General features: G+C 38.4%; 1 protein-coding gene across 3 annotated transcripts; it reads left to right on the forward strand.

The window, feature by feature from the left end:
* The first annotated feature begins 4814 nt into the window (after nucleotides 1-4814).
* Nucleotides 4815-27115, forward strand: znf362a (zinc finger protein 362a). 3 transcript variants are annotated; one of them, XM_059329086.1, is made up of 9 exons: nucleotides 4815-4856; nucleotides 9297-9360; nucleotides 12972-13212; nucleotides 18645-18770; nucleotides 19038-19356; nucleotides 19784-20008; nucleotides 22249-22327; nucleotides 25572-25730; nucleotides 25817-27115. In XM_059329086.1, the coding sequence occupies exons 2-9, from the start codon at nucleotides 9298-9300 to the stop codon at nucleotides 25934-25936; spliced, it is 1332 nt and encodes a 443-aa protein (XP_059185069.1). In that variant the 5' UTR covers nucleotides 4815-4856; nucleotide 9297; the 3' UTR covers nucleotides 25937-27115. The 3 variants fall into 3 exon arrangements, with proteins under 3 accessions (XP_059185069.1, XP_059185071.1, XP_059185070.1); XM_059329088.1 differs by lacking the exon at nucleotides 18645-18770; XM_059329087.1 differs by lacking the exons at nucleotides 4815-4856; nucleotides 9297-9360 and having other exon boundaries at nucleotides 12541-13212.
* The last annotated feature ends 100 nt before the right edge of the window (nucleotides 27116-27215 follow it).

The following is a 27215-nucleotide window of genomic DNA, read 5'->3' on the forward strand; positions in this document are numbered from 1 at the left end:
GTGCATGGTCAAAAATGAACTCAGAAACTCAGCTTTAGCCCAGTGAGGACCAGAAGTCCTAATAATACTCCAAAAATAGAGTTGAACTGAGTTGAACTTTTTTTCTGTTAAGGAAGAGCATATAATGCGTTCAAAATGTCTTAAAATAAATAAAAACTACTAACTTAACCTGGTCATGAGACTGCTTTTTGGAAAAAGGAGGGTCATAGACATGTCAGTGTGTTCTATTGATACAAAGAAGAGGTTTGCAAACCGCATTTACTTATCAGCTTTTATTGACTTTTTTTCTTTAAAATACATGTGCAGCAGGAAGCAGGACGTGTCACAAAGCACAGTCAGATAAAGTCATAAAGAAAATGATTGGTCTCCTTTTTTGCCAAATCAGAGAACAAATAAGTTTAAGAACAAAAATAAGTAAGAACAAATATGTTTTGTTATGAATAAAATGCAATGACTGCCGACGGTATTCAAGACACTCTGATTGTTTGTTCAAAATCTTTTATTAATACATAAATAAAACAATAAATAATAAAATAATTGTTTGCGTGCAATGAAGGACTTTTAAATTGTCATTGTTCAGTCAGTCATTGTTTTTATTCTTATATTGTAAGAATATTCTCAACTATTTTCCTCCAAGTTTGGAGGACTGCGTCATATGTTCATGTTTAAGCTCATGAGAAGCTGCAGCTGATAAGTTTGTTCCTTTAAACTGACAGTAAAAATGACTGTGAAGCATTTTATTTCTGCCTATATCGTAGGGTTTGAAACATCTAATAAACACAATGTAAATGTATTTAGTTTTAGCATATTTTACAATACTAGATTGGCAGAAGTGTGGCAGAGTGCTGTGCTCACTGTCTGCTCTCCCTCTTATCGTTTTTTGGATCGTCAGTCTGACTCATTTCAACGGTATGAGACTGAGTCATGAGGAGTTTTGCATTTTCTATGAACACGGAACATAAATTTGAATGTGGGTGCTTCACTTTGTATTTGCGTTTTTGCAAACACCATGTAAGGTAAATGAAGAAAGCAATCGTGTTTGCAAAAGGGTTCAACAACGTCAAAATGTGGCCTGCTCAGGACAATGACAACAGGTTGTTGTTTTTTCAAACTTGTACTTAAAATGACATAATGACATTTCAGTCAGACAACTCACGTGATGCATGATGTGTTTATTGGACAATAAACATAGTTTAGATTTGGCGTCTAGGCTCCGACTTCATCACTCCTCAGCAGTTACATGAGTTATTGAGGAGTGATGCGATAAATCCCCCCGTCGGAGCCTACAGGTGGATGCTGGCAGGCAGAGGAGAGCTGAGCATTACTCTCATGTTAAATAGAGCACCAGATTGGATAGAGGGTGTGTTTTGGTGGAGGATGTACAGTTGAAACCAGAAGTTTACATACACTATAAAAAAAAGACACATATGTTCATCTGTTCAAATAATTATAGCCAAGTATAAACACCTTGGGAATGTCCAGCCATCATAGCGCTCAGGAAGGAGACGGACTCTGTGTCCCAGAGATGAACGTGCTTTGGTCCAAAATGTGCATATCAACCCAAGAACAAAAGCAAAAGACCTTGTGAAGATGCTGGCTGAAGCTGGTAAGAGTGTGTCATTATCCTGAGACATGGACTGAAAGGCCACTCTGCCAGGAAGAAGCCATTACTCCAAAAGAAACATAAAACAGCCAGATTACAGTTTTGTCAGACGACAGGACATTTCTCCAAAAATTAAGGTCTTTGCCCCTGTGTTCATTTGCAAACTGTTATTTGGCTGTTTTATGTTTCTTTTGGAGTAATGGCTTCTTCCTGGCAGAGTGGCCTTTCAGTCCATGTCTCAGGACTCGTTTCACTGTGGATAATGACACACTCTTACCAGCTTCAGCCAGCATTTTCACAAGGTCTTTAGCTTTTGTTCTTGGGTTGATATGCACATTTTGGACCAAAGCACGTTCATCTCTGGGACACAGAACCCGTCTCCTTCCTGAGTGCTATGATGGCTGGACATTCCCATGGTGTTTATACTTGGCTATAATTATTTGAACAGATGAATGTGGCACCTTCAGGCATCTGGAAATTGCACCCAAGGATGAACCAGACTAGTGTAAGTCCACAATTCTCTTCCTGATATCTTGGCTGATTTCTTTTGACTTTCCCATGATGTTACATAAAGAAGCAGTGTGTTTCAGGTGTGTCTTAGAATACATCCACAGGTGTGTCTCGAATTAACTCTAATGTTGTCAATAAACCTATCAGAAGCTTCCAAAGACATGGCAGCATCATCTGGGCTTTCCCAAATTGTATGTAAACTTCTGACTTCGAAGAAAGTAATAAAAATTTTCTTTAAAAAATCCTTCTCTCATTATTTTGGCATTTAGCAAATAGAAATAATTTTGGTAATCCTAACGGACCTAAAACAGGAAAAGTGATTGTCTGATTTCATGTCCGACAGTGAGAAAAAAAAAAGCATATGTGTCTTCTTTTTTTTTTTATTAAACTGTTTTACAGTACATGGCTGCATCAAAATTTGCTCCCATTCATTAATTTCTTGGAAAGCGACTTATCCACTCCAAAAAGCATGCTGAGGTAGTTGGCTACAGGGACAAATTGCAATTACAAATTGCTCGTGCACAGAGCTGTTACTTCAACTCTTATTATATTGGAAGCTAGTTTTGTTGTAATGTTAAAGGGATAGTTTGTATTTTTGAAGTAGGAGGTACTAATCCATAGTGTATTAACTACAGTAGATGGCAGTTGCATGCAGGAGTACCAGCACTGAAGCTAAGCAATGTGTGTACTGCTGTGGAATGGGGGCAGCAGCAAGAAGTATTTGAGCCACCTTAAAAATAAATCACTTTAAAGTTAAATTGAATATTGCCAGTACTCCTTCCTGCTTCTCCAAACTGGTGGCGTCTACTGTAGTTAGTACACCGACTATGGAGAAGTTCCTCATCCACTTCATTAAATGAGAACTATCCCTGTAACCTGTAAAGTGTAAGATATTAAGCAGCAAACACGTATAATAACTTGAAAAAGATGCAGTAATTCTATATACAATATCATATGTTGTCCACCTTTATTGTCATGAACAGACACATTACACACAGTAATGAAAAGTAACATTTGTATTATAGAACAAAAAGAAGAAAACTATACTCAACAAACAAACAGCACCATATAAATACTCTGATATCAGTATTGGCATCAGCCCCTCAAAATTTGAATCTATTCTATTGTCTAAATCAGGGATGGGCAACTGGAGGCCCGGGGGCGCATACGGACCGCACCCTCACTTGAAATGGCCCTCAGTACAAATACATTGGAGCATGAAATCTTAAAAGTGCAGTGTAAAAATGCACAAAATGACTGTTACACACGCATTCGAGCATGACATATGTTAAGTTACTGCACTGTAAACATATTTAAAATTGCAGCTTCATCATATCTGGTTAAGTAGGCTACACAGTCCTATATGTGGCCCTGTGGTAGTGTCCATGAAAATTTGTGGCCCCCTGCAGCATTTACATTTACATTTAGCCATTTAGCAAACGCTTTTATCCAAAGCTACTTACAGGAAGAGTAAAAACAAACAATCAAGGTATAGTGCAATAATAATTAGTGCATCAGTAAGTGCTAGTGCCAATTCTTTAATTTAAGTTGCCCATCCCTGGTCTAAATAATACAATTTTCGGTAACGCTTTATATTAAGGTCCTTGTAATAACCATTAATTAACAAGTAATAAGGCCCTTGTAAGTCCTTACAAGATGCTTATTAACATTATTGTGTGTTTATAAGCTTATATAAGTGTTAATAATGGCATTATAATACAGCTAATAGCAGGCTATAAGAGATTTATAAGCACTAATAAAAAATTGTTAACATTTGGTAAGCCAAATGCTTAAGAACATTAATAAAAGCCTCATGAGTATCTTATAATTGTTCATAATAGCTTTACAAACACCCATGACCCACCCATTATGTCTTCGCCATGCCTTTATTAATCTTATTTTGTTTGCTTATTTATATTAAAAAATACTTTATTGCTCATCTATAATAAGTTAACTATGCTTTTTACAACTACCGGATCTAAAGCGAGAACAATGCCTTATTACTTGTTAATTAATGGTTATTAAAGACCTTATTATAAAGCGTTAGCCATATTTTCTTCTTACCTGACCAAAGTGATGGCTCAACATGTAGCCTATATATCTCCTCACTCTTTCAGCAATGAGACAACATGATCAGCAGCAGCTGAAGGTTTCTAGCTTGTGGCAGCAGTGCCATCTCCTGCTGAGCTAAGCACAGAGCACATTAGCAGCCTGTCATGCTGCTGCTGAGCGGATTACGCTTCATATTTACTGTACATGACCGTCGTGACCTGGGACAGACAGGCAGATGGCTTTTATACCAAGCTTGAGAAGATGCAACACATTATTGCCACCGTGCACTTCTGCATACTGGAGCTTTAATTGTCTCTAGTGAAGCAGGCTTACCTAGGCCTGTTGGACACTATTGTTAGTGATGGTGTACGTAGGAGAAAGTCAGCCTCACATATTCATACAATAATATCTTAACACCACAAATGCATGACAATGTGTGTTAAATATGAACTCCCCACGCATGTGCACGGTTTTATTCACACGCGACCGCAACATCTGCACGAAGAAAACCAGCGTTTAAATTAGAAACCAGAAAATGGGTTAAAAAAATCAGTTTTTTGCTCTTGTGTTTAGACGCCTGCAGCACCCAGAAGTGAACAGCAGGCGACCCGGAAGGTTTGAAGTCCGACTGAGAGCAGGCAGAAAGAAGAGTGTAATCCTTTATAAAATATTTCTCCCCTCGCTGGTTCAGGTATGTTGGCCGCTCGATGCTCATTCTCTGCCTGTTGTTTTTTTTTTTTTTTTTTTCCTCTTTTCTCTCACACAGCTCTTCCTTGTGTCGCTTCGTCACCGTTTCTGTTTAAGTCATGCAAAAGTTGTATTTAAAAAAAGGAGCATTTGCAGCGCAGAGGGGATAAAGACTGATTTATTTTCTTCTGCCGTGCAAATAAAAGCTTTCTCTCCTCGGCGCCACTGTTAACATCGACATTTGGGTTTATGGCTCAGCAGCTGCAGAGCTTTCTGCGAAGGCATGATGATTGTTGTAGGAAGTGTCAGGCTTTTTTTTTCTCCTCCTCGAGCCGGGCTATTCAAACCTGCAAATCAAAGTAAACAATCATTCGTACGCTTAATGCAAATACGCCACATCCCGACGCGTTGCAACAGCGCCTAATTACATCTGGAGAATTACCTCCTTATAATATTCGGATCTGCAGAATATGGCGTCCAGTGCTTATAAAAATAAGACAGGGCTGCCATTTTTGTTTTCCTTTTGTCTGAATTTTTTTAATAAACTGTCTGAGAATGTGGGAGAGGCGGCGGACAGAGCGAGGCGCTGCGGAGGATCGTCTCTCTCTGGAGTAGATGTTCTCGTTTCAAGCTGCTCAGGCTTTAACATTAAAAACAGCGGATTCCGTTTAATTTTTGCCTTTGAACGGAGGGAATAATTGAGCACAGTAGGTACAAAAAAAGGACAAAAAGTTAACCCTAACTTTAGTTTCACAGATGGACTCTAGCTGATCTGATAACAATCATCTGTTTTATTACACTGATGCTGTTTTTGAAGCTGAAATAATGAGATTTAAAAATAGTTTTCTGACTGCACAGACGTGCTACCTGCACGTCATTGTGGTCACACTTGACTACTGACCATCTGTGGGTTTATTTTAGCACCTACATAACAGAACACACATAAAGATAATATTAACATTAATACAGATTTAGCAGCATGTAGCCTCAGTGAGTCTTATAGTACTTGAGTGTCACTTTCTTATTCCCCATATAAGGCTTTATAAGTTATGACAAATGCCTTTACTGATTAAATAGTGATTTACCTATGTTTTATGGATCATTTGGGTTGCCTCTGACTAAAATATATCCTTTAAGCTAATAATGTAGTTAAAAAGGGTAGTCCTTTTCTAAATGATCATAGATTTTGTACATAAAATGCCATCATGTCTCCAGTTTCATGTTAATAAGTCATTAATAAAGTGGTTTTGAAAGCTATCAGATCTGCAGCTGTTTGCTACAGATTATGGTCAATTAGATTTGTCACCTGACAACCTAAAAGTAAAAACATTTTATCCATAAATTACAAATTACAACCGTTTGACTTCTTAAAGTAAAATTACTTTCACAGTGCACCAGATTATTTTGATTAAAACTTTCTTAAAAAGGGACCGAAACATATTCTATAAATGTCTTGATTGAAAGAGCAGTAGATCAATCGGTAACTATTTTGGCTATGGATTAATAGTTCCAGTCAGTTTTACAAACAATAATTTCCAAAAAGATCTTCCAGCTTCTTGAATGTGGAAATTCGATGCTCTTTATTGTCATAGATTACAGCCAACTGATAATTGTTGGGTTTTAAACTGTTGATTAGAGACAATAATACATTTGAATTCATCACCTTGGGCCCTTGGAAATTATTAGTTGCATTTTCACAACTTTTTACTCAACAAATGACCTCTTGCACCTACTTAAGGTCTTGCTGGCTGCAAGTAAAAAGGCCATCACAAAATGTTGGCTCCAGAAAAATGCCCCCACTATAGATTCCTTCGTTAATATTGTAAATCAATTACATGTATTAGAGCAAATGACTTACTCAGTCAGACTTCAAAAAGATTTATGGGAAAAACGATGGCAGAAATGGCAAGCCTATTTGGCTAATGAGTGAGACTTTATATGTGTATTGGGTATTATACTACTATCTTCTGGATTTTACTGATCACCCCCGGACCTTGAATATGGGTAATTGTTTTGTATTTGTCTTTTGTTTTACTTTCCTGTACTGAAAAATGAAAACGATCTATAAATAAAGAGTTTAAAAAACAAAACAAATAACCTCTTAATAAAAAATAATAATAAGCAGATTCATCGACAGTGAAAATTACTGTTATTTGCAGCTCTAAAAGGCTCTAATGCACTAATTGCATTACAAATTCTGGACCAATACAACTCCTTTCCTCTCCTCTGGAGATACTTCAAACCATATTACATGCAGGCATACATATCTACGCTGTATAGAAACTCAACTGCATTTTTCGCAAAACACTATTCTGGCACAAATAGCACTAAAAGTAAGTCCAAAAGCAATGCAGTCTGGAGCTGACTGCTGGGTTGAGTGGAAGTCTCTATAAGTGAGCTTACATCAACATGCAGTATGAATTTAGAGCAAAAGACAGGAACTGTAAGTCATAAACAGTACCTGACTGCCATTAAATATTTTCGTGTGAAGTGTGTCATTTCAAAAAGTGACACAAAGATGTCCAGCAGGCGTCAAACTCCCGAGCCTGCTCCCTCGAGGCGGAAAGCCTCCAGGAAGTGAAACTGATCCCCACTGGCATCATTAGAGAAATATTTTGTGGGGTTTACTGTACGCTCGTACCCCTGAACGTATCGTTTTTGTTTCTCTTGGCTCACGTATATGGACTGTGTTATGCCTCTGCTAAGCCAAACAGACTTAGGAATGGTGAAGTGTGCCAAAGCATGCAATGCAAAATGTTTTAAAAAAAGAAACTTCATACAAGGTTGAGGAGAGAAGCTATGGAAAGAAAAACCTCCAGATCAAAACTGCAGCTCTCTTCTCTCTGAGAAGTTTTCTGTCCATCTGGCCAAACAGAGTATGCAAAAGCATTGTGCTGAAATGCAGCCTATAGAAATCAAATATTCTCATTTAAAAGAGAATATGTCATGCTCTTATTTTGCCGTAAGAAAGAAAAGAATAACTACTGTGTCACTTACAAATCAGTGTGGTTTCTGTGTAGCCTCCTCACTTTAGTCATTCCATGTTCATTATATTCAGTTGGATCATCTTAGCTTTTAGACTAAGTGGTTCAGGTCTCGCTGCTCTCTGAGGGTCAACGTTTCTCCTTTTTCCCTTAAGACTCGTAACCCGTCTGGGCCCCATGTGTTGAGAAGATCGGCAGCAACAGATCACAATCCGAGCCACATCAACGTTTCTGTTTTCTCTGATAACCATTTATGGGTGGCTTCCTAACTAGCTGTTGTAATCATGTGAGAGCCTATCTCTCAGGCAGCATGACCATCTCCAAGTCCTGTGGTTGAAAATCCTAAGAAAAAGCCTCTCTTAAACGTCCATCTTTTGACAACAGAAACATCCTTTCTACTATCTCAGATGAAGCATGCTGCAGAGACACTTTCCTCCTGCACTTTGGAAAAGGAGGAAAACTAATACAGAATACAGTCTTTGAAGATACACTATCACAAGACTGGGACTAGTTATCTCATATTATCACGTCAAACAGTCAGCTGCTGCCTGGGTGGAGAGCTACTGACACTAGTCTTTAGCCACCGTTCTGTCAACTAACAATAGATCTTCACATCAGTTTACAGGAGGTAGTTTTTTAGGAATATTTTACAACCTCACATTAACAAACCTGAGGGGATTTGCAAAAGTGTGTGTCTAAATTATGAGACTGAACATTAAAGATTAAAGCATGACATGAAATGAACTCACCTGTTCAACCAGCGATGAGGCTTCACAGGTATCACTCCTTTGATTAATGGGTCTCAAGGCAAACAGGATGGGATTGTCTAGAACATGGGTGTCAAACTCGCGGCCCGCGGGCCAATTGCGGCCCTCGTGACGATATTTTATGGCCCCCACCTTGATATGAAAGATTAATGTGAGTTATATAAATGGCACTTTACCGTGTTGTGTGTGGAAGGATCCTTTAATTACCTTTTTTGGGTAATTTTGTGTCTTTTTTAATAATTTTGTGTCTTTTTAAAATAATTTTGTGTCTTTTATGGTAATTCTGTGTCTTTTTATGTAATTTTGTGTCTTTTTAAAATAATTGTGTGTCTTTTTGGGGTAATTTTTTGTCTTTTTTGGGTCATTTTGTGTCTTTTTTTGGTGATTCTGTGTCTTTTTTGTTATTTTGTGTCTTTTTAAAGTAATTTAGTGCTCTTGCAGTCATTTTGTGTCTTTTTTGGTCATTTTGTGTATTTTTTAAGTAATTTACTTTTTTTTCTGTCATATTCTGTCATTTTTTTGTATGTAATTTTGTGTCTTTTTTTGGTCATTTTGATACTGCCTTCAGCGGCCCCCAGGTAATTTGAGTTTGAGACCCCTGGTCTAGAAATATTCACTCTGTACATGTTTCACTGATGGACAGATGGAGGAGCTGCCCCCACCTTGTTTATGACCTTTGTGTATTTATTTCAGGATGGCTGAACCTCGCTTTAACAATCCCTATTTTTGGCCTCCACCTCCTACAATGCCCGGCCAGGTGAGTGACTCTGGTATTCACATGTACAGAACAGGCCAAAAGTTTGGACACACACCTTCTCATTCAATGCGTTTTCTTTATTTTCATGACTATTTACATTGTAGATTCTCACTGAAGGCATCAAAACTATGAATAAACACATATGGAATTATGTACTTAACAAAAAAGTGTGAAATAACTGAAAACATGTCTTATATCTCAAAGTAACCACCCTTTGCTTACTAGAATATAAGACATGTTTTCAGTTATTTCACACTTTTTTGTTAAGTACATAATTCCACATGTGTTCATTCATAGTTTTGATGAATTTACAATGTAAATAGTCATGAAAATAAAGGAAACACATTGAATGAGAAGTGTGTCCAAACTTTTGGCCTGTACTGTATTATTCACATGCTAAGCAGTGAAATGAATGTAATGACCTGTGTGTATGAAATAATGCATGTTTCTAATGTGTGCATGTGCTAACTGTGCATGCAGCCTGTTGCAGCTGCTCCTTTTCTTATTTTTCCCCAAGTTCCACCAATATACAGTACAGGCCAAAAGTTTGGACACACCTTCTCATTCAATGTGTTTCCTTTATTTTCATGACTATTTACATTGTAGATTCATCAAAACTATTAATGGACACATGTGGAATTATGTGCACTACCGGTCAAAAGTTTTAGAACACCCCAATTTTTCCAGTTTTTTATTGAAATTCAAGCAGTTCAAGTCAAATGAACAGCTTGAAAGGGTACGAAGGTAAGTGGTGAACTGCCAGAGGTAAATAAAAAAAGGTAAGCTTAACCAAAACTGAAAAATAATGTACATTTCAGAATTATACAAGTAGGCCTTTTTCAGGGAACAAGAAATGGGTTAACAACTTAACTCTATGGAGTCTTGGGCTATTTTGTCATTTTTGAATTCTTTTCATGTCTTTGTAAGTCATTTTGTGTCTTTTTTAGTCATTTTGTGTCTTTTGGTGTCTTTTTTGTCATTTTGTGTCTTTTTTTGGTCATATTGTGTTTTTTTTAGTCATTTTGTGTCTTTTGGTGTCTTTTTTGTCATTTTGTGTCTTTTTTTGGTCATTTTGTGTCTTTTTTTAGCCCTTTAGTTCAACATAAAATGTGATTTTGAATCTTTTTTTTACTTTCAAAACACTATCATGCTCAATAAAGAATTTTAAATGTTGCAAATGTGCATTCATTTCAGAGTACACTGGGACATTAAACTGCATCATTTTCAATTAAATTCTGGAAAAGTTGGTGAGTTCTAAAACTTTTGACCAGTAATGTACTTAACAAAAAAGTGTGAAATAACTGAAAACATGTCTTATATTCTAGTAAGCAAAGGGTGGTTACTTTGAGGAATCTAAAATACAAGACATGTTTTCAGTTATTTCACACTTTTTTGTTAAGTACATAATTCCATATGTGTTCATTCATAGTTGTGATGCCTTCAGTGAGAATCTACAATGTAAATAGTCATGAAAATAAAGAAAACGCATTGAATGAGAAGGTGTGTCCAAACTTTTGGCCTGTACTGTACACTCACTGGCCTATTTATACCTAATAAATACCTAATAAAGTGGCAGTGTGGTCTTCTGCTGCTTTAGCCCTTCAGGTTGGACGCGTTGTGCGTTCAGAGATGGTCCTCTGCATACCTTGGTTGTAACGAGTGATTATTTCTGAGTTTCTGTTACCTTTCTATCATCTCAAACCAGTCTGGCCCTTCCCCTCTGTCATTTTCACCCAGACAACTGCCCCTCACTGGATGTTTTCTCTTTTTTTTGGACCATTTTCTGTAAACCTTAGAGGTCGTGCATGAAAATCTCAGTAGATCAGCAGCTTCTGAACAACCATGCCACGTTCAAAGTCATTTAAATCTCCTTTCTTCCCCATTCTGATGCTCTGTTTGAACTTCAGCAGGTCGATTTGACTGTGTCTATATTCCTAAATGTATTTAGTTGCTGCCAGGTGATTGGCTGAATAGATATTTGCATAAATTAGAAGTTGAACAGTTGTACATAATAGAGTGGCCGTGTGTATATATGTACTATTCTTGCACTGTAATACATTCAATCATAGATCTATTTTTAGCATCATTATCATTGGCACTGTTATTATTTATTGTAATATACATACTTTTTCCATTTTATCTTTTTATTTTTACATACACAGCCGCACAAAAGTGTAGGGTCACTTAGAATTGTCCTTATTTTTAAAATTTGAAATAACATTGTATGAGATGTTAAGACATTGTAAATGTGGTGAATGACTATTAAAGCTGGAAACAGCTGGTTTTCTTATGAAATATCTATTATATATTGTCAGCAACCATCACTCCTGTGTTCCGGTGGCACATTATGTTAATCCACATTGTTATAGTGTTGAAATTTAATTTATTTTTTAATTTAATGCATTATGTTAGCACAGCTGAAAACTGTTTTGTGCTGATTTGAGAAGCAATAAAATGATCCTTCCTCAGGCTAGTTGAGTATCTAGAGGTAAAGTTGGAAATTAGTACAGTTTAAAATTATTATTTCTACCCTTGTCAACGTCTTCAATATATTTTTGATTCATTTCATAACTGATTTCATGAATATATTTTTTAATGTTGAAAACACCACATTTTCCCCAAACCCCAAAGTGTTAGTGTATATATTGAAGTTGTGTTCTTGTTATTATAGCATGATGTACATAGCGTAAAATCCATATTTTTTTCTTATAATTACTCTGTCTTTGTATTTCTATTGTAGTATATCTAATATAGTAAGCAATGTGACCACCCAAAGATCAACAAAGTATTTCTGATTCTGATTGTGATGATTTTAACCCATAAGAACCCAGACCCAGTAATCTTTAAAGGAAAATTATGGGGGATATACCACAGACCAAGTGGACCACATAGAACACGTTTAAGATGTTTTTTAAAAAAAAATACTACACCTAAATGTCAAAGATCTGTGATTACATTGGGCGTTTATGGTATTTGTGTTCATAATATTTCTTGTTTTAAAATGAATAAAATAGACATTTTCTGCTTGCAGAAACACAAATTTGACTATTTCTTTGCATCTCCACAACATATCAAAATTGAGACATTAATAATGCTGTTTAACACCAAATTATCACAAATTTTCAGATTTGTTTTTAAGTAACAAATTAATAATAAATAAAAAAACAAATAACCATTTGCCTTTTTGTTTGCATCTCCATAACATATATCAAAATTGTGACAGGAAATATGGTCAGAACAAGTTAAATGCAATACAGGACACCCTATTAATGGGTTAGACTTGTTAAATGGGTTTAATCTTATATTCTAGACGATTTAAAGTGTTTGTTACAAGGGTGGCACCGTGGGTTCTTATGGGTTAAGGTTTTTTTCTCCTTGATTTCATCTAGTTTGACATTCAAGCTTCCTTCAGATTAGAGAAGTCAGAAAAAGAGTCTATAAAGTCCATATCAGTAATGCTTCATTTTATAGGTTTTGAACCACAGGTCAGAAATTAAATGTTGGGTGCAATGTCACTAATCAGCCTCTAGAGGGAGCCGTTGACTCGCATAGTGACACTGTCTGAACTGATGGCTGTTCTCTTGTCACAAATGTTGTTTCCTGGCTGTCAGCTGGATAACCTAGTCTTGATCAATAAAATCAAGGAGCAGCTGATGGCAGAGAAGATCAGACCGCCACATCTCCCCGCTGCCTCAGCCCCTTCCCAACAGCCCTTACTGGCTCCTCCCATCCAGGCGGATGGTAGCCAGCACGGCATGTCCAAAGCTCACCAGATGCCGGCTCTCCACAGCCACAGCCCGTCTCAGCCTGATGTCGCCCTGCATGCTCGCCCCGCCTCCAGCTCAGTCACAGGTACTCCTCACCCAGTGGCGGTTCTAGACCAGTTTTACTGTGGGGGCCAAGGAGGGGCCAGTGTTTAATCAGAGGGGCACATTAGCATGAAAAAAATGGCTAAGATGATATTTAAGCATTCAAAATATTTGAATGTCTTGAAAAAGACACAAAATTACCAAAACATACACAAAATGAGAAGACAGAATAACCAAAAAAAAACCCCACAAAAGACACAAAAATGACCAAAAAAGACACAAAATGACCAAAAAAAAGACACAAAATAACTAAAAAAGACACAACAACAGACACAAAATTACCAAAAGAAGAAACAAAAAAGACACAAATGACCAAAAAAGACACAAAATGACTTACAAAGACATGTAAAGACATGAAAAGGGTTAAAAAATGGACTATTAATTGATATAATAAACTATTATACAATGTTCACATTCTGGGTTTCTTTTGTGTACAATTAGATATTGTTTGAACAAAAAAAGGTTAGAATTGTTCATTGTTATAAATTGATCATTTTATTATTAATTTGACACAGGGGCCACAGCAGGGGCCAAGGGCTTCTTCACAGGGGCAGTGGCCCCTGGAGGCCCCTGTGTAGAACCGCCACTGTCCTCACCTGTTTCCCCAGTCCTCACTTCCACCAGTGGTGGAAGAAATATTCAGATCCTGTAGTAATAGTACAAACACACACCACTGTTTAAGTACTCCACTACAGGTAAAAGTCCTGAATTGAAGTAGATATATGTAAGTTTTATCAGTAGATGAATTGTACTTGTAAAAGCGTTTATTATTCAGTAAAATGATGGATTAATATCACTGCTGCATTGATGTGTATGTTGCATTTTACTTCTGTAGATATCACGACACCATGGTTCGGATTACTGATGGCTTTATTACTTTGTCGTCATCACAATCCACTTTCGAACAATAGTATGACAGTATAAAACATAAATACATTCACATACACAGTGCAAAGTAAATACAAATATATTAAGGAAATAAAACGTAGTACACATACCTTGTGATCCAAGAATGAGGACACACGAGTGCTGGTGTACTTGACTATTCATGTTTTGGCAAGCACAGGTTACAGTGGGTAATAACAACATGTAGTACTGAATGTAAACAACCACTGGGTGGCAGTGCATCCTGTAACATATTCCTTTTTCTAACTTAGGCCTAGAACTGAGGCCTATTGAATACGACAATGAAAAACCAAGTTCCATCATACCAGCAATAAACAGAATACAATTGCTGTATACTATCGTCTGCCCCCCCTTTTTTTCAAACAACAAAAACTCTTATGGCAGACTATTCAAACTACAGATCAAGTCTGTTTGGTGCCCTGGGTTGACAGCATGTGTAGGTGGGATAGCGCATGCTGTGTGACCACCCGGCTCCTCTATCAAGTTCAACCCTGTTTCAGCAGTATAGCGATCCCTATACCTCAACCAAGTAGGACCGTGGGGCAACCCTCTGCATGCAGGATCCTCGTTTCCAGATGCCTGTCCGGTCACCAGGCAACAGCTTCATTTGTACCACTTGGCCTACCGAGAGCAGAGGTAGGTCCTTTGCTGAGCTGTCATAGCTTGCTTTGGAGACCTGCCTCCTGTGACGCAGCTTCTCCAACACGCCAGATACCACACGAGGTTCCAACAGCTTGTTGGCCACCGGTAGCGCTGTCTTAAGACGCCTTGACATCAGGCACTGCGCCGGACTGCTGTCCATTCCTTCCGTCGGTGTATTGCGCCACTGCGGGATCGCTTTCCAGGCATCCTCGCCCTCACGGTGCGCTTTTTTGCTCTTTGCTATCTTGACTGCAGCTTCAGCTTTGCCATTGGCCGTGGGATAATTGTGGTCTCGGCCAAGAGGTCCGGGAGGAGGTCGATCTCCCAGAAGTCTGAGTGATGATCGACTATCAGGAGAAAGTCTTTGCCATTCTGTTGGAAGAGGTCAGTGCTAGCTATCTGCCATGGGCGTGTTGGCAGCTCGTGGGACATCATCGACTCTTTCTGCTGATCAATGGCGTAATCGTTGTAGACTGTGCACTTGCCTACAAAGTCTATGATGTCAGCTCACATCCCTGGCCAATACAGTGTGTCGCACGCTTGCATGTAGCAGGCCTCGCCCCCTGTGTGGCTTGAGTGTACCCTTGCTAACATCTCGGGACGCAGTGCTTTAGGGATAACAACCCTGTCTCCTTTAAACGGCACTCCATTCTGTACACTGAGCTCCTCCTTGTATGCCCAATATTCTCTCACCTCCAGTTCAGCATCTTCTTTGAGGTTAGGCCAGCCCTTCAGGGTCACTGACTTCACTGCCTGGAGCTGCTCGTCTCTTGTCTGTGACATTCAGATAGTCAGCCTGGTTGATGTGCTCTGCCTCCTTCTGTTCTGTTTCCAGACTGCAAACTGTGTGCCCACCGAGCCTGGAGTTTGTACGTGTGTCTGCCACCGTGGCCCTGCTAAGCGTGTAACTCACATACGTCTCTGGGCCGGGCTTGTACTCAACTGTGAGACTGTAGCCCTGTAGAGACAGCAGCATGCTCTGTAGGCGCTTCGGGGCATTCAGCAGTGGCTTGTTGAAGATGGCGACGAGGGGCTTATGATCCGTCTTTGCGGTGACATTGTTGCGCCCATACAGATATTGATGAAAATGTTGGCATGCAAACACAATGCTGAGGCATTCCTTCTCAATTTGGGCATAATTCTGCTCTGTTGGCAACAGGTTGGCCCTCCTGCAGCAGGACACAGCCCAGGCCGTGCTGGCGAGAGTCACTCTGGATTGTCACCGCTTTTGTCACGTCATAGTAACGCAGCACTGGTGTTGTAGTCACCAGCTGCTTCACTTCATTCACTGCTGCATCATGTTTCGGAAGCCAGTGCCACACTGCATCCTTATCCATGAGCCTCCTCAGTGGCTCACAGACCTCTGAAAGGCGTGGTAGGAACTTAGCCAGGTACGTCACAAAGCCAACGAAACGCTGTCGGGAGGGGCATGTCCATTACTGCCTTCACTTTCTCCGGGTCAGCCTTCAGCCCCTTTGCTGATAGAATGAGCCCGTGAAAGTGAATCTCTGGCACTTTAAACTGGAGCTTCTTTATACTGAGCCTTAGTTTGACCTGTCGACATCTGTCCATGAGGGCCAGCAGCTTCACATCATGGTCACGCCCTGCCTCTTCATCCGTATCCCCACAGCCCACGACGAGGATGTCGTCTGCTATAGGGTCCACTCCATTGAGTCCCAGCAGGAGCTCGTGCTGTTTCCGTTGGTACACCTCTGGAGCCACCGAGACGCCAAAGGGGAGCTTCAACCAGCGCTTGCGCCCCCAGGGTGTCCAAAAGGCGGTCATGTAGCTGCTTGTCTCATCCAGTCTGCACTGGAGAAAGGCGTCCCTCGCGTCCACCAGGGTGAAGACCCTAGCCTTGGGGAGCTTGTAGAGTATGTCCTCAAGTGTGAGCATGATGTAGTGTGACCGCAGCAGAGCCTGGTTGAGGTGGTTTGGATCAGTGCATATCGTCAACTTGTCTGGTCTCCTGATGAGAGAGCCTCCCTTTTCAAAAGCCCAGCCTGGGTACTACTGGGTACGGATGGTGAACTGCATATGTCCGAGGCGCTCGCATGTGGACCCGGAAAGCAGGGGCTGCTGACTGGTTTCGTCTATCTCAAACTCTAAGGTGTGTCTGCGGTCCTGCACAACACACTCTGTCATGAACAGACCCATGGAAGTCATCAGCTGACCTGAGTAGAGCTGGAGCTTGGTGCTGCTTGGCATGAGTTTATCTTGTGGTGCGATTCGCATCTTGTCTTTCGGGCTCATAACGTCACATGTGGCTCCCGAGTCTAGCTGGCATTTTTTAATGCCATTCAGTTGGAGAGTGTGCCTTCATTGGTAATGCCAAGTACTATTTTGTCCCTTATCAACTCGTCCCTGAGAGCCCCATAGTCACAGGTTGCTGCCTTTTCCCTCAATCGGGTAAGAAAATTGTCAATGGACTCACCATCCTCCTGTTTGCAGCAGCCAAAAACATATCACTCATATATAACGTTCTTGGCCGGTTTGAAGTACTCCTCTAATTTATCCAGAATATTCTGCATTCCCTCCGTCAGCTGCAGGTTGTGCTTGTACACATATCGACATTCTGGCCCCATTAAACTCCTCAAAGTGACAGCTTGGACCGCTGAAGATGCGTCTATCAAGGCCACTGTAATCCTCATAATCAGCCCTGAAGATGTCCCAGTTTGTGCTCCAGTCTCCGCTGAGCTTCATCGGACCGGAAGGGGGAATCGTGTGGTTGAATGCCATCTTGTCAACAAATCTCTGTCAGTTAGCCACGGAGCTGAAGCTGGCTAGTTTGCCGGTAGCGCTAGCTAGTATTACTGTGCTAAACTAATCAAAACAAAAAAAACGAAATATGCATATGCACTCACGCCGTAATTGTGCTGATACAACATCCATTAGCTGTCAACTAGTCGCTTTCATTAACAGCTAAGCCACTTCTGACACCATGTTACAAGAATGAGGACACAAGAGTGCTGGTGTACTTGACTATTACAAGTTACAGTGATGAATAACAACATGTAGTACTGAACGTAAACAACCACCAGGTGGCAGTGCATCCTGTAACACCTCGCTGGCTGCACATGACCGAGAGGGAAATGAGTACTTAAAAATATCTGGTTCAAAATATAAAAATAAAAACATTTGCTTGTCGACACAGGGAGGAACTTCTTTACATCACATCAGGGAAAAATGTCTCACCTCGTGTGATTTACCTGTTGCACATTAAAGTGTCCGAGTGCTACGCAAACTCAACTTTAGTTCCTACTTCCAACATTCACAACTCAATATTCATAAAAAATAGATTAAATAAATATAGAAACCTAACATATCAAATAATGATATAAATAATAGTTATGGCAGTTCAAGTAGATGTTCAAGATTGTGCTCATTGTATATACTTTAGTTAAATCTTAGCAATGCATCATATTCTGTAAGAATAGGGAAAAGAAAAATTTTTTTTTTGTAGGGCCACTCTCCTGTGAGAACCACAGAGCTCTTCAATATAAACTTGAGCTCAGAAACATAGCCCTGCTTCCAGCTTTGTTACAATGCATTTTCCAGCTGACCCAGGAGGATATGTAAATAGTTCAATTTGCTTAAATTGAAATAGGAGAATTTTCCTGGTTCCTAGTTTGCAGGTGCTGACCATGAACCACAATGTCCCCATTCTGCATCGGTTCCAAAACCTTTGCTGCATGTTATTATGTTACACATACAGCAGGACAAGCAATAACCAAATAGAAAAGCATTTAATATTGCTGTATGTGTGCTGATATAAATGCAACTTTTGCCCAGTGTCTGTAAGTTGTTGGCATTATAACATTCTGGCTGATCAGGATGATGAAGGATTTTCCTGCACATTGTTACCAGGTCGTATTATTGGGGATGTAAACTTGAATCTGGACGACAAGGCAGCTATAAAAGCCAGAGGATTATGGGAGGACTGGCATCTGCGTCAACTTATAGACCATCCCTCCAGGACGAACCACGTCTCAGGTAACCTCATTGGGTTCTTCCTGTTGGTTGTTGTTCTGAAAATAATGCTGTTGAATTTTAATCCACTTAATGGGCAATGACTTTGACCTTTAGATGCAAACACTACTATAAAGTAAAGTCATATTACAATAGCCTGCCTGCCAATTATCAGTGTTGGCCAACCATTATACTTACGTCCATTACATGTCTATATTTGACATATACGTTTGCAATTTGATGATAATTTCATTCAGTTATGTCCTTGTCTTTCCCTTTTCCATCAATCAGGTGTGGCACTGGCCTCAAGAACAGGCAACCTCAACACCTCAGAGATCATCACCCCCACCACGCCCACCTCCAGCGGTCACGTCCGGCTGGGCGGAGCCCCCACACCTCACCTCATCTCAGGGATGGAGCCTGGGAAAACCAACGGGGGCCTCGGGGGCCTCGTGGGCCTCCTTGGCCCTCCTCCAAAGGAGGAACGGGGGCGTAAGAGGATCAAAGCAGAGAATGGGTCGTCTCTTTTGGTAGTGCCGTACCCAATCCTAGCCTCAGGCAACGACCAATCCTGTGTCACCATCACTGCCAAACCGGGAAAAACCTACAGGTAAGAAACGACCTGCAAGACTGAAAAATCTAGAAACTAGAATATAATAGAAGAGAATTAATCTTAAAGCAAAAAAATAGCTGAGTAGGTATCAAACGCACCTGTCTTCATGTCATTGACTGCTTGTAAACTGTGGTTAGGCTGTCAAACTAGGCAACACTGATCAAATAATATAGATTGCCTTTTTCTTTTGCCTCAGTTTTCTTCAGAGCAAGGCTTTTTTAACCACTGACCGACTCAGCCAGATGTCACAGAGATTGTGAAAGATTGGGGTTTGGAATTGTGTGATTTGAAACTAAGCAGACGTGCAAAGAGGAAGCAAACTGCAAAAATTGGTCTTGCTCAATAATCATTTTTTTATCTGCAAATCAGCAGCATGTGTTTGGTCTGTGCCTCCATTTGTCTTCTTTCTGTTTTCTTGATACAGGTGTAAAGTTTGTCCGCTGACCTTCTTCTCCAAGTCAGACATGCAGATCCACTCCAAAACGCACACAGAGGCAAAGGCTCACAAGTGTCCTCACTGCACCAAGTCCTTTGCGAACGCTTCGTACCTGGCCCAGCACCTGCGCATACACCTGGGCGTCAAACCGTACCGCTGCTCCTACTGCGAGAAATGTTTTCGCCAGCTCTCCCACCTGCAGCAGCACACCAGGTCTGACCTCATCACAGTGTGTTAGTGACAGTTGTTTTTGTCATTTTAAAAGCTACGATGAGCACCAGTGTATTCTGTTATGCAGCATCAATCCTGCTTCAATATAAATCAAAATAATTCTAAGCTCTGGTGGAATATGATTGTAATCAGAAGGACTCAGGTAACATACTTGGACCAATTTGGTCTCTAAATAACAGAATAAGAACAGATAAGACAATAACAGAGTTAGAACAGGTTGCACAAGGAAATAGTAGGTACAGTTGAAACCAGAAGTTTACATACACGATATAAAAAGACACATATGCTTTTTTTCTCACTGCCTGACATGAAATCAGACAATCACTTTTCCTGTTTTAGGTCCGTTAGGATTACCAAAATGATATGTACCGACAAGGGCTGAAAGGCCACTCTGCCAGGAAGAAGCCATTACTCCAAAAGAAACATAAAAAAGACAGATTACAGTTTTGTCACACCAAAAATTAAGGTATTTGTCCCTGTGTGCATTTGCAAACTGTAATCTGGCTGTTTTATGTTTCTTTTGGAGTAATGTCTTCTTCCTGGCAGAGTGGCCTTTCAGTCCATGTCTCAGGACTCTGGATAATGACACACTCTTACCAGCTTCAGCCAGCATCTTCACAAGGTCTTTTGCTTTTGTTCTTGGGTTGATATGCACATTTTGGACCAAAGCACGTTCATCTCTGGGACACAGAGCCCGTCTCCTTCCTGAGCGGTATGATGGCTGGACATTCCCATGGTGTTCATACTTGGGTATAATTATTTGAACAGATGAATGTGGAACCTTCAGGCATCTGGAAATTGCACCCAAGGATGAACCAGACTTGTGCAAGTCCACAATTATCTTCCTGATATCTTGGTTGATTTCTTTTGACTTTCCCATGATGTTACACAAAGCAGCAGTGTGTTTCAGGTGTGCCTTAAAATACATCCACAGGTGTGTCTCCAATTAACTCTAATGTTGTCAATAAACCAGAAGCTTCAAAAGACATGACAGCATCATCTGGGCTTTCCCAAATAGTTTCAAGGCATAATAATGTTAGTGTATGTAAACTTCTGACTTTGAAGAAAGTAGTAAAAAATTGTCTAAAAAAATCCTTCTCTCATTATTCTGGCATTTAGTAAATAGAAATAATTTTGGTAATCATAACGGACCTAAAACAGGAAAAGTGATTGTCTGATTTCATGTCAGACAGTGAGAAAAAAAGCATATGTGTCTTTTTATATAGTGTATGTAAACTTCTGGTTTCAACTTTAGTTCCTAGAAAGGATTAGGGCACCCAAAAAGATCACTTCCCTCTTTCTGTTGCTCTGTAGAGATAGTAATGGCTTTACCCAATGTACCACCAGTTTCACAATTAGGTTATTTTTCCAGAAACTATAGTGACTAATCGTGTTAAACAGCTGACAGTGTGAACACTGACTCATGTCATGCTTGTCCACCTCATGAGCTTCTTAGTATGAGACTGACTGTGAAATATAAAAAAATCTTGCTTTCATAATGGCACTATTGAAACAATGGACTGTAAGAAATAATTTGCAAAAACAGATATCTCTGTTTTGTTCAAGGACATAATGTTGCATTCAATGCATCAACTGCATTCACAAAAATACCCTTATGCTGTGCAGAGGCATGTGGGTGTGTTTATTTGTTCTTTCAGAATGTAATCACTGTGAAAACATTTGAATATTATTTTATTATTTCATTCTTCTGAATGCAGTGGCTTTGTTCTCGATTACACTGCTCACTCTCGTTGTTAACACTGTAAAGAGAATTATTGAGATTGTTGCATCACACAATACTACTTAAAATCAGAAAAAGGAAAGTAAAACTTGATATATGTTTTTATAACTTTGGTGATCTGACCCTTTAAAATAGGTGGTAGGTTATTGTCAGTAAGGGTGGAGCATGCAGAAGGTAAAGAAATAGCAGAACTGCTCTTTAAATAGAAATGACTCTTTTGTCCTCCATGTTTAATCTGCTTATCTGCCTTTCTTGCCCTTCACATATGTGCCTGATAACATAAAGATCAGCTTCACCTGCTGGACATGTTACACTGTAAGAAAAAACACAAACAGGAAAAAAATATGTCTTTTTTGCAGCTTTTTCCACCTGAATAGTTTTAGCACTTTATGTGTTTTTCAGTGTGTTTGTAACTTTTTTTCTCTGACCTGCTTGAAGAGTTTAATTTGTTTGAATGTTTGCATACTTTTTTGTGTTTCAGAATCCACACAGGGGATCGACCTTACAAGTGCGCCCATCCAGGATGTGAAAAAGCTTTTACTCAGCTTTCTAATCTGCAGGTAAACATTGACTGCTTTCTTTCATTACATGTTTCACTCCCTCGATCCTCCGCTGCTTCACCCTTGGGCTACAATGGAAACTTTCTCTTGCTTGTTAATATTTAATTTTTGGATCATTCTGTGTATAAATTGATGAACTTTGGCAAGGGTGTGCATTTTTTATTGTGACAATGCAACCTTAGCTCCTATAGTAACACTATTATGCACTATATAATCCAAAAAACAGACACTCTCCCACAGCCATTTCAGCATAAATCATGCATTGTAGAGTCTAAAGCCTTGGCTTCAAAATTGTAATTTTTATTGTTTTCCGTGTCCACATTCATGCTACTGTCCTGGTTTCCACTAGAGTTATTGCTGCTGTATAATGAAGCACTGCAATGCTTCCTGCTATTCATAAAAATACATTTTATCGTTACTCATTGACATATCACGTCACTGTGAAAAAATCCTCCAAGCATTTAGTATACGTCGCTCATAAAGTTGGAATGAAATATGTTTTACCTCTTTCCATGAAGTGATTGTGACAATGTGATTTATTCTTGACAAATAAAGTGTATATCTTCTCGAAACTTTACTAACCAATCTCTTCCAAACATACATATAAGAGAGGATTGTGTCTGAGAACAAAATGATTCCATCTTTATGGGCGACTGTGTATAAAGAAAATAATTCAACTTTTGTCTCCTTTTTTTCTCCATAAAAACTACATTGGCACTATATCAAACAAACTGGTAGATTCGAAGGTTTAAAAACTAAAAATAATTGAATTGAATTGAATTGAATTGAATTATTTATTTATTTTGAGCAAAACGAAATTAAAAAAAATGCAAAAAAGGGTGTATATAAAAAAAAACAACAGAAAACGGTGGCACACCTGCACATAACATAAATCAGGGATGGGCATACGGCCCACACCCTCACGTGAAGTGGCCCTCAGTACAACTACATGCATTTGAACATGAAATTTTAAAAGTGCAATGTAAAATGCACAAAATTACTTCTTGCAAATAATGTTGTTCTGCTGTTCTTGCACTGAAAAAAACAATAAATCACAGTAAGTGGTTGTTTTTTATTTGCTTCAAACCTTTTGTATTCCTATTTATACTGTTAAACATGCATTTGAGCATGAAATATGTTAAGTTACTGCACTGTAAACAAATAGACACAAAATAAACAAATAGACTCAAAATGAACAAAAAAACAAACAAAAAATGAACAAAAAAACAAACAAAAAATGAACAAAAGAAGACACAAAATGAACAAAAGAAGACGCAAAATGAACAAAAACATGAAATCTTAAAAGTGCAGTGTAAAAATGCACAAAATTACTTCTTGCAATTATTGTTGGTCTGCTTTTCTTGCACTGAAAAAAAAATCACAGTAAGTGGTTATTTTTTATTTGCTTCAAACCTTTTGTATTCCTATTTATACTGTTATACACGCATTTGAGCATGAAATATGTTAAGTTACTGCACTGTAAACAAATAGACACAAAATAAACAAATAGACTCAAAATGAACAAAAAAACAAAACAAAAAATGAACGAAAGAAGACACGAAATGAGCAAAAAACATGAAATCTTAAAAGTGCAGTGTAAAAATGCACAAAATTACTTCTTGCAAATAATGTTGGTCTGCTGTTCTTGCACATAAAAAAAATCACAGTAAGTGGTTATTTTTTTTATTTGCTTCAAACCTTTTGTATTCCTATTTCTACTGTTCTACATGCATGTGAGCATGAAATATGTTAAGTTACTGCATTGTCAACATATTTAAAATTGCAGTTTCATCATATCTGGTTAAGTGCACGTTTCCTGCATGTCTTCCCCTTTCACTCCGAGTATCTCCACTATCAAATAAAGCTATAAAATGCCTAAAAAATATTTTTTTAAAAACAAAGAAGTGAACACTTACATACTCCTCCCACTTCTTGCTAAAGATCAATCATTTCAAAATGACATATTGATGTTGATAAGATAAGACATTACTTTATTTATCCTTTATTTTTCAAGCTACAGACACATAGATATAGAAGACAGAATAATAATGTAAAAAAATAATATACATACATTCTATACACATTACATACATACATTCCTGCTATTTGCCATTTATTATTAATATCCATATTTTTGTAAATTATTTCGGATGTTTTTATACAGATAACCTTTTAACCCACAATTGCTCGCAACACTTTTTGGTAACGCTTTATATTAAGGTCCTTGCAATAACCATTAATTAACAAGTAATAAGGCCCTTGTAAGTCCTTACAAGATGCTTATTAACATTATTGTGTGTTAATAAGCTTATATAAGTGTTAATAATGGCATTACAAACACCCATGACCCACCCATTATGTCTTTGCCATGCCTTTATTAATCTTATTTTGTTTGCTTATTGATATTAAAATATACTTTATTGCTCATCTATTATAAGTTAACTATAAGTTAACTATGCTTTTAGCAACTACCGGATCTAAAGCGAGAACAATGCCTTATTACTTGTTAATTAATGGTTATTAAGGACCTTATTATAAAGCGTTACCGTACTTTTTACTCCACTACATTTAGATGACAGCTTTAGTTACTTTTCAGGTTGAAATTTAACATAAAAAAACCTAAAAATTAAAGTTAGACAAAAATTAGACCAGTATATTAAGTAGTTAAAATGAGCCCTTGAGAAAGTAAAAACATTGCTTACATAAATGCATCAATAATAATAATCCATAGTATATTTAGAATATATGAAATAATCTGCCTTATAACTTTTTAATTAATGGTTATTAAGGACCTTATTATAAAGCGTTACCCACTTTTTTTTTTTTTTTACCTCTAACATCAGAGCAGCTTCTTTGATGCGAGTCAGCAGGATAAACCGATTAAGATTAATTTTAAAATTGAGATTAATTTTAAAACCCACTTTTATTTACTGTTTTTTGTTTTACCCAGCATGAGACTCGCTTTGTTTTAGTTGTTTTTGCTTGTTCTTTGTTTTTATTGTTTTTATTGTTGGTCTGTCCTGCCATGTACATCACTTTGTATCAGCTAACGCTGTCTTAAAGGGCTCTATAAATAAAGTTGAGTTGATTTGATTGCTTGTTAATTAATGGTTATTATTCTAAAGCGTTACCCACTTTTTTTTTTTTTACCTCTAACATCAGAGCAGCTTTTTTGAGTTCCTTTCACAGTGCTGCACGGAGATTACTCAGTTTCTTTTTGTCGTTTGTGTCTTTTTTACTGAAGTCTCACCAGAGGCAGCACAACAAGGACAAGCCCTTCAAATGTTCCAACTGTTACCGTGCCTATTCGGACTCTGCCTCGCTGCAGATCCATATGTCTGCACACGCCATCAAAAACGCCAAGGCGTACTGCTGCAGCATGTGTGGCCGGGCGTACACATCGGTGAGTCAGAAATCCAAGTAGAAACATCACGTTTGAAACTAACTTTAGCAGGAATGTCTGACAGGGTTTCTGTGTCTTTTCTCCAGGAGACGTACCTTATGAAACACATGTCCAAACACACGATGGTGGAACACGTGGTGTCCCATCACTCCCCTCAGCACAGGACAGAGTCTCCCACCATCCCTATACGGATCTCCCTCATTTGAGCTCCTCGCTCCCCGTCTCCTGACCTCCCATCAGAGACGTTTCCTGTGATATCTGCGCTCCTCTGACGGACTCTGAACCCATAAGCAGGTTCCAAAAAATGTGCCAGATTGTAAAAGTATCTTGTGAAGAGGTGTATATCCTCCTTTTCTTTCTTGCTGACCAGATAGTATTATCGGGGACATCCAAAGATGACTTCTCAGCACTTTCAGGCCTGGAAATGACAGGCCTATAAAATTTCTTTTTCTATGTGACTTCACACACACAAAAAAATATTGTTCCAGGCAGCTACAGTACATGAAAAACTTTTTAACCTTTTTTGTGTTATAACAAGATTACATTGTCTTTTTTATATGGTCCATTACTTTCTTTACTCAAGTCTTTGCAAGGAAAAATATATTTGCATCAGAAATAGTCTTCCGTTAGCTGAGTGGCCAAGTGAACATAAAGGTGAATGCTTATATAATGCATATTCATGTATATTGTGCCACTTTTTTATGTCAGTGTTTGCAATGTTTCACCAATCAAGTGGCCATAACGCACACATAATTAACATGTTTTATTACATTCATTTTTACCCTGTTGCCAACATCGCCCTGACCAGGATGTGTGACTCGAAATTAGAGGGATGGATGTTTTTGTTTTACATATATTTTGTAATGTTATAAAATATGCTCAAGGCAGCCTTGAAATTTAATCTGATTAAGTTTAAAAAGTGCTTTCGGTCTCCTCAAATATAAAAACTGTGTACGTAAAAAGGGACAAAAACCGACACAAAAACTGAATTGAAATTTAATTGATTTAATGAGTGTGAGAGCTTCTGTTTTCTAGTCTAAACTAGTCTGTGAACTCCAGTGAAATGCAAATGAAATGTTTGCTGCTGCTGCCACACAGACAGATGTGTTTCTCACCTGGAGAACATGAATAACGACATCCCTCCTTTTGTTTATTCCACCTACAAAATGTAACAGAAGCATCACACTTTTTTTAATCTTGCCATGGTTTTATGAATGAAAACTTTGCCATTTTATATGCAAGCCTTAACTTTGTTACAACTCTAGGGGTCCACGCTGTTGTTTTATCACTTTACATTTGCCTTTTATGTCATAGCATGATATATACTGTACATAAACTATATTAACTGTCAACCTGTTTTATAATAAATAATTCTATAATTACAAGTAATGGTGAAATGTTTTTTTTATATATTTTGTTTTGTTTTGTTTTTTTTCCATTGCTGCTCGTTAACAAGTCAAAGCTTGCAAGAAATAATCCTAGAAA

The sequence above is a fragment of the Centropristis striata genome, chromosome 3 (genome assembly GCF_030273125.1).
Source record: "Centropristis striata isolate RG_2023a ecotype Rhode Island chromosome 3, C.striata_1.0, whole genome shotgun sequence".
NCBI classification, from domain to species: domain Eukaryota; kingdom Metazoa; phylum Chordata; class Actinopteri; order Perciformes; family Serranidae; genus Centropristis; species Centropristis striata.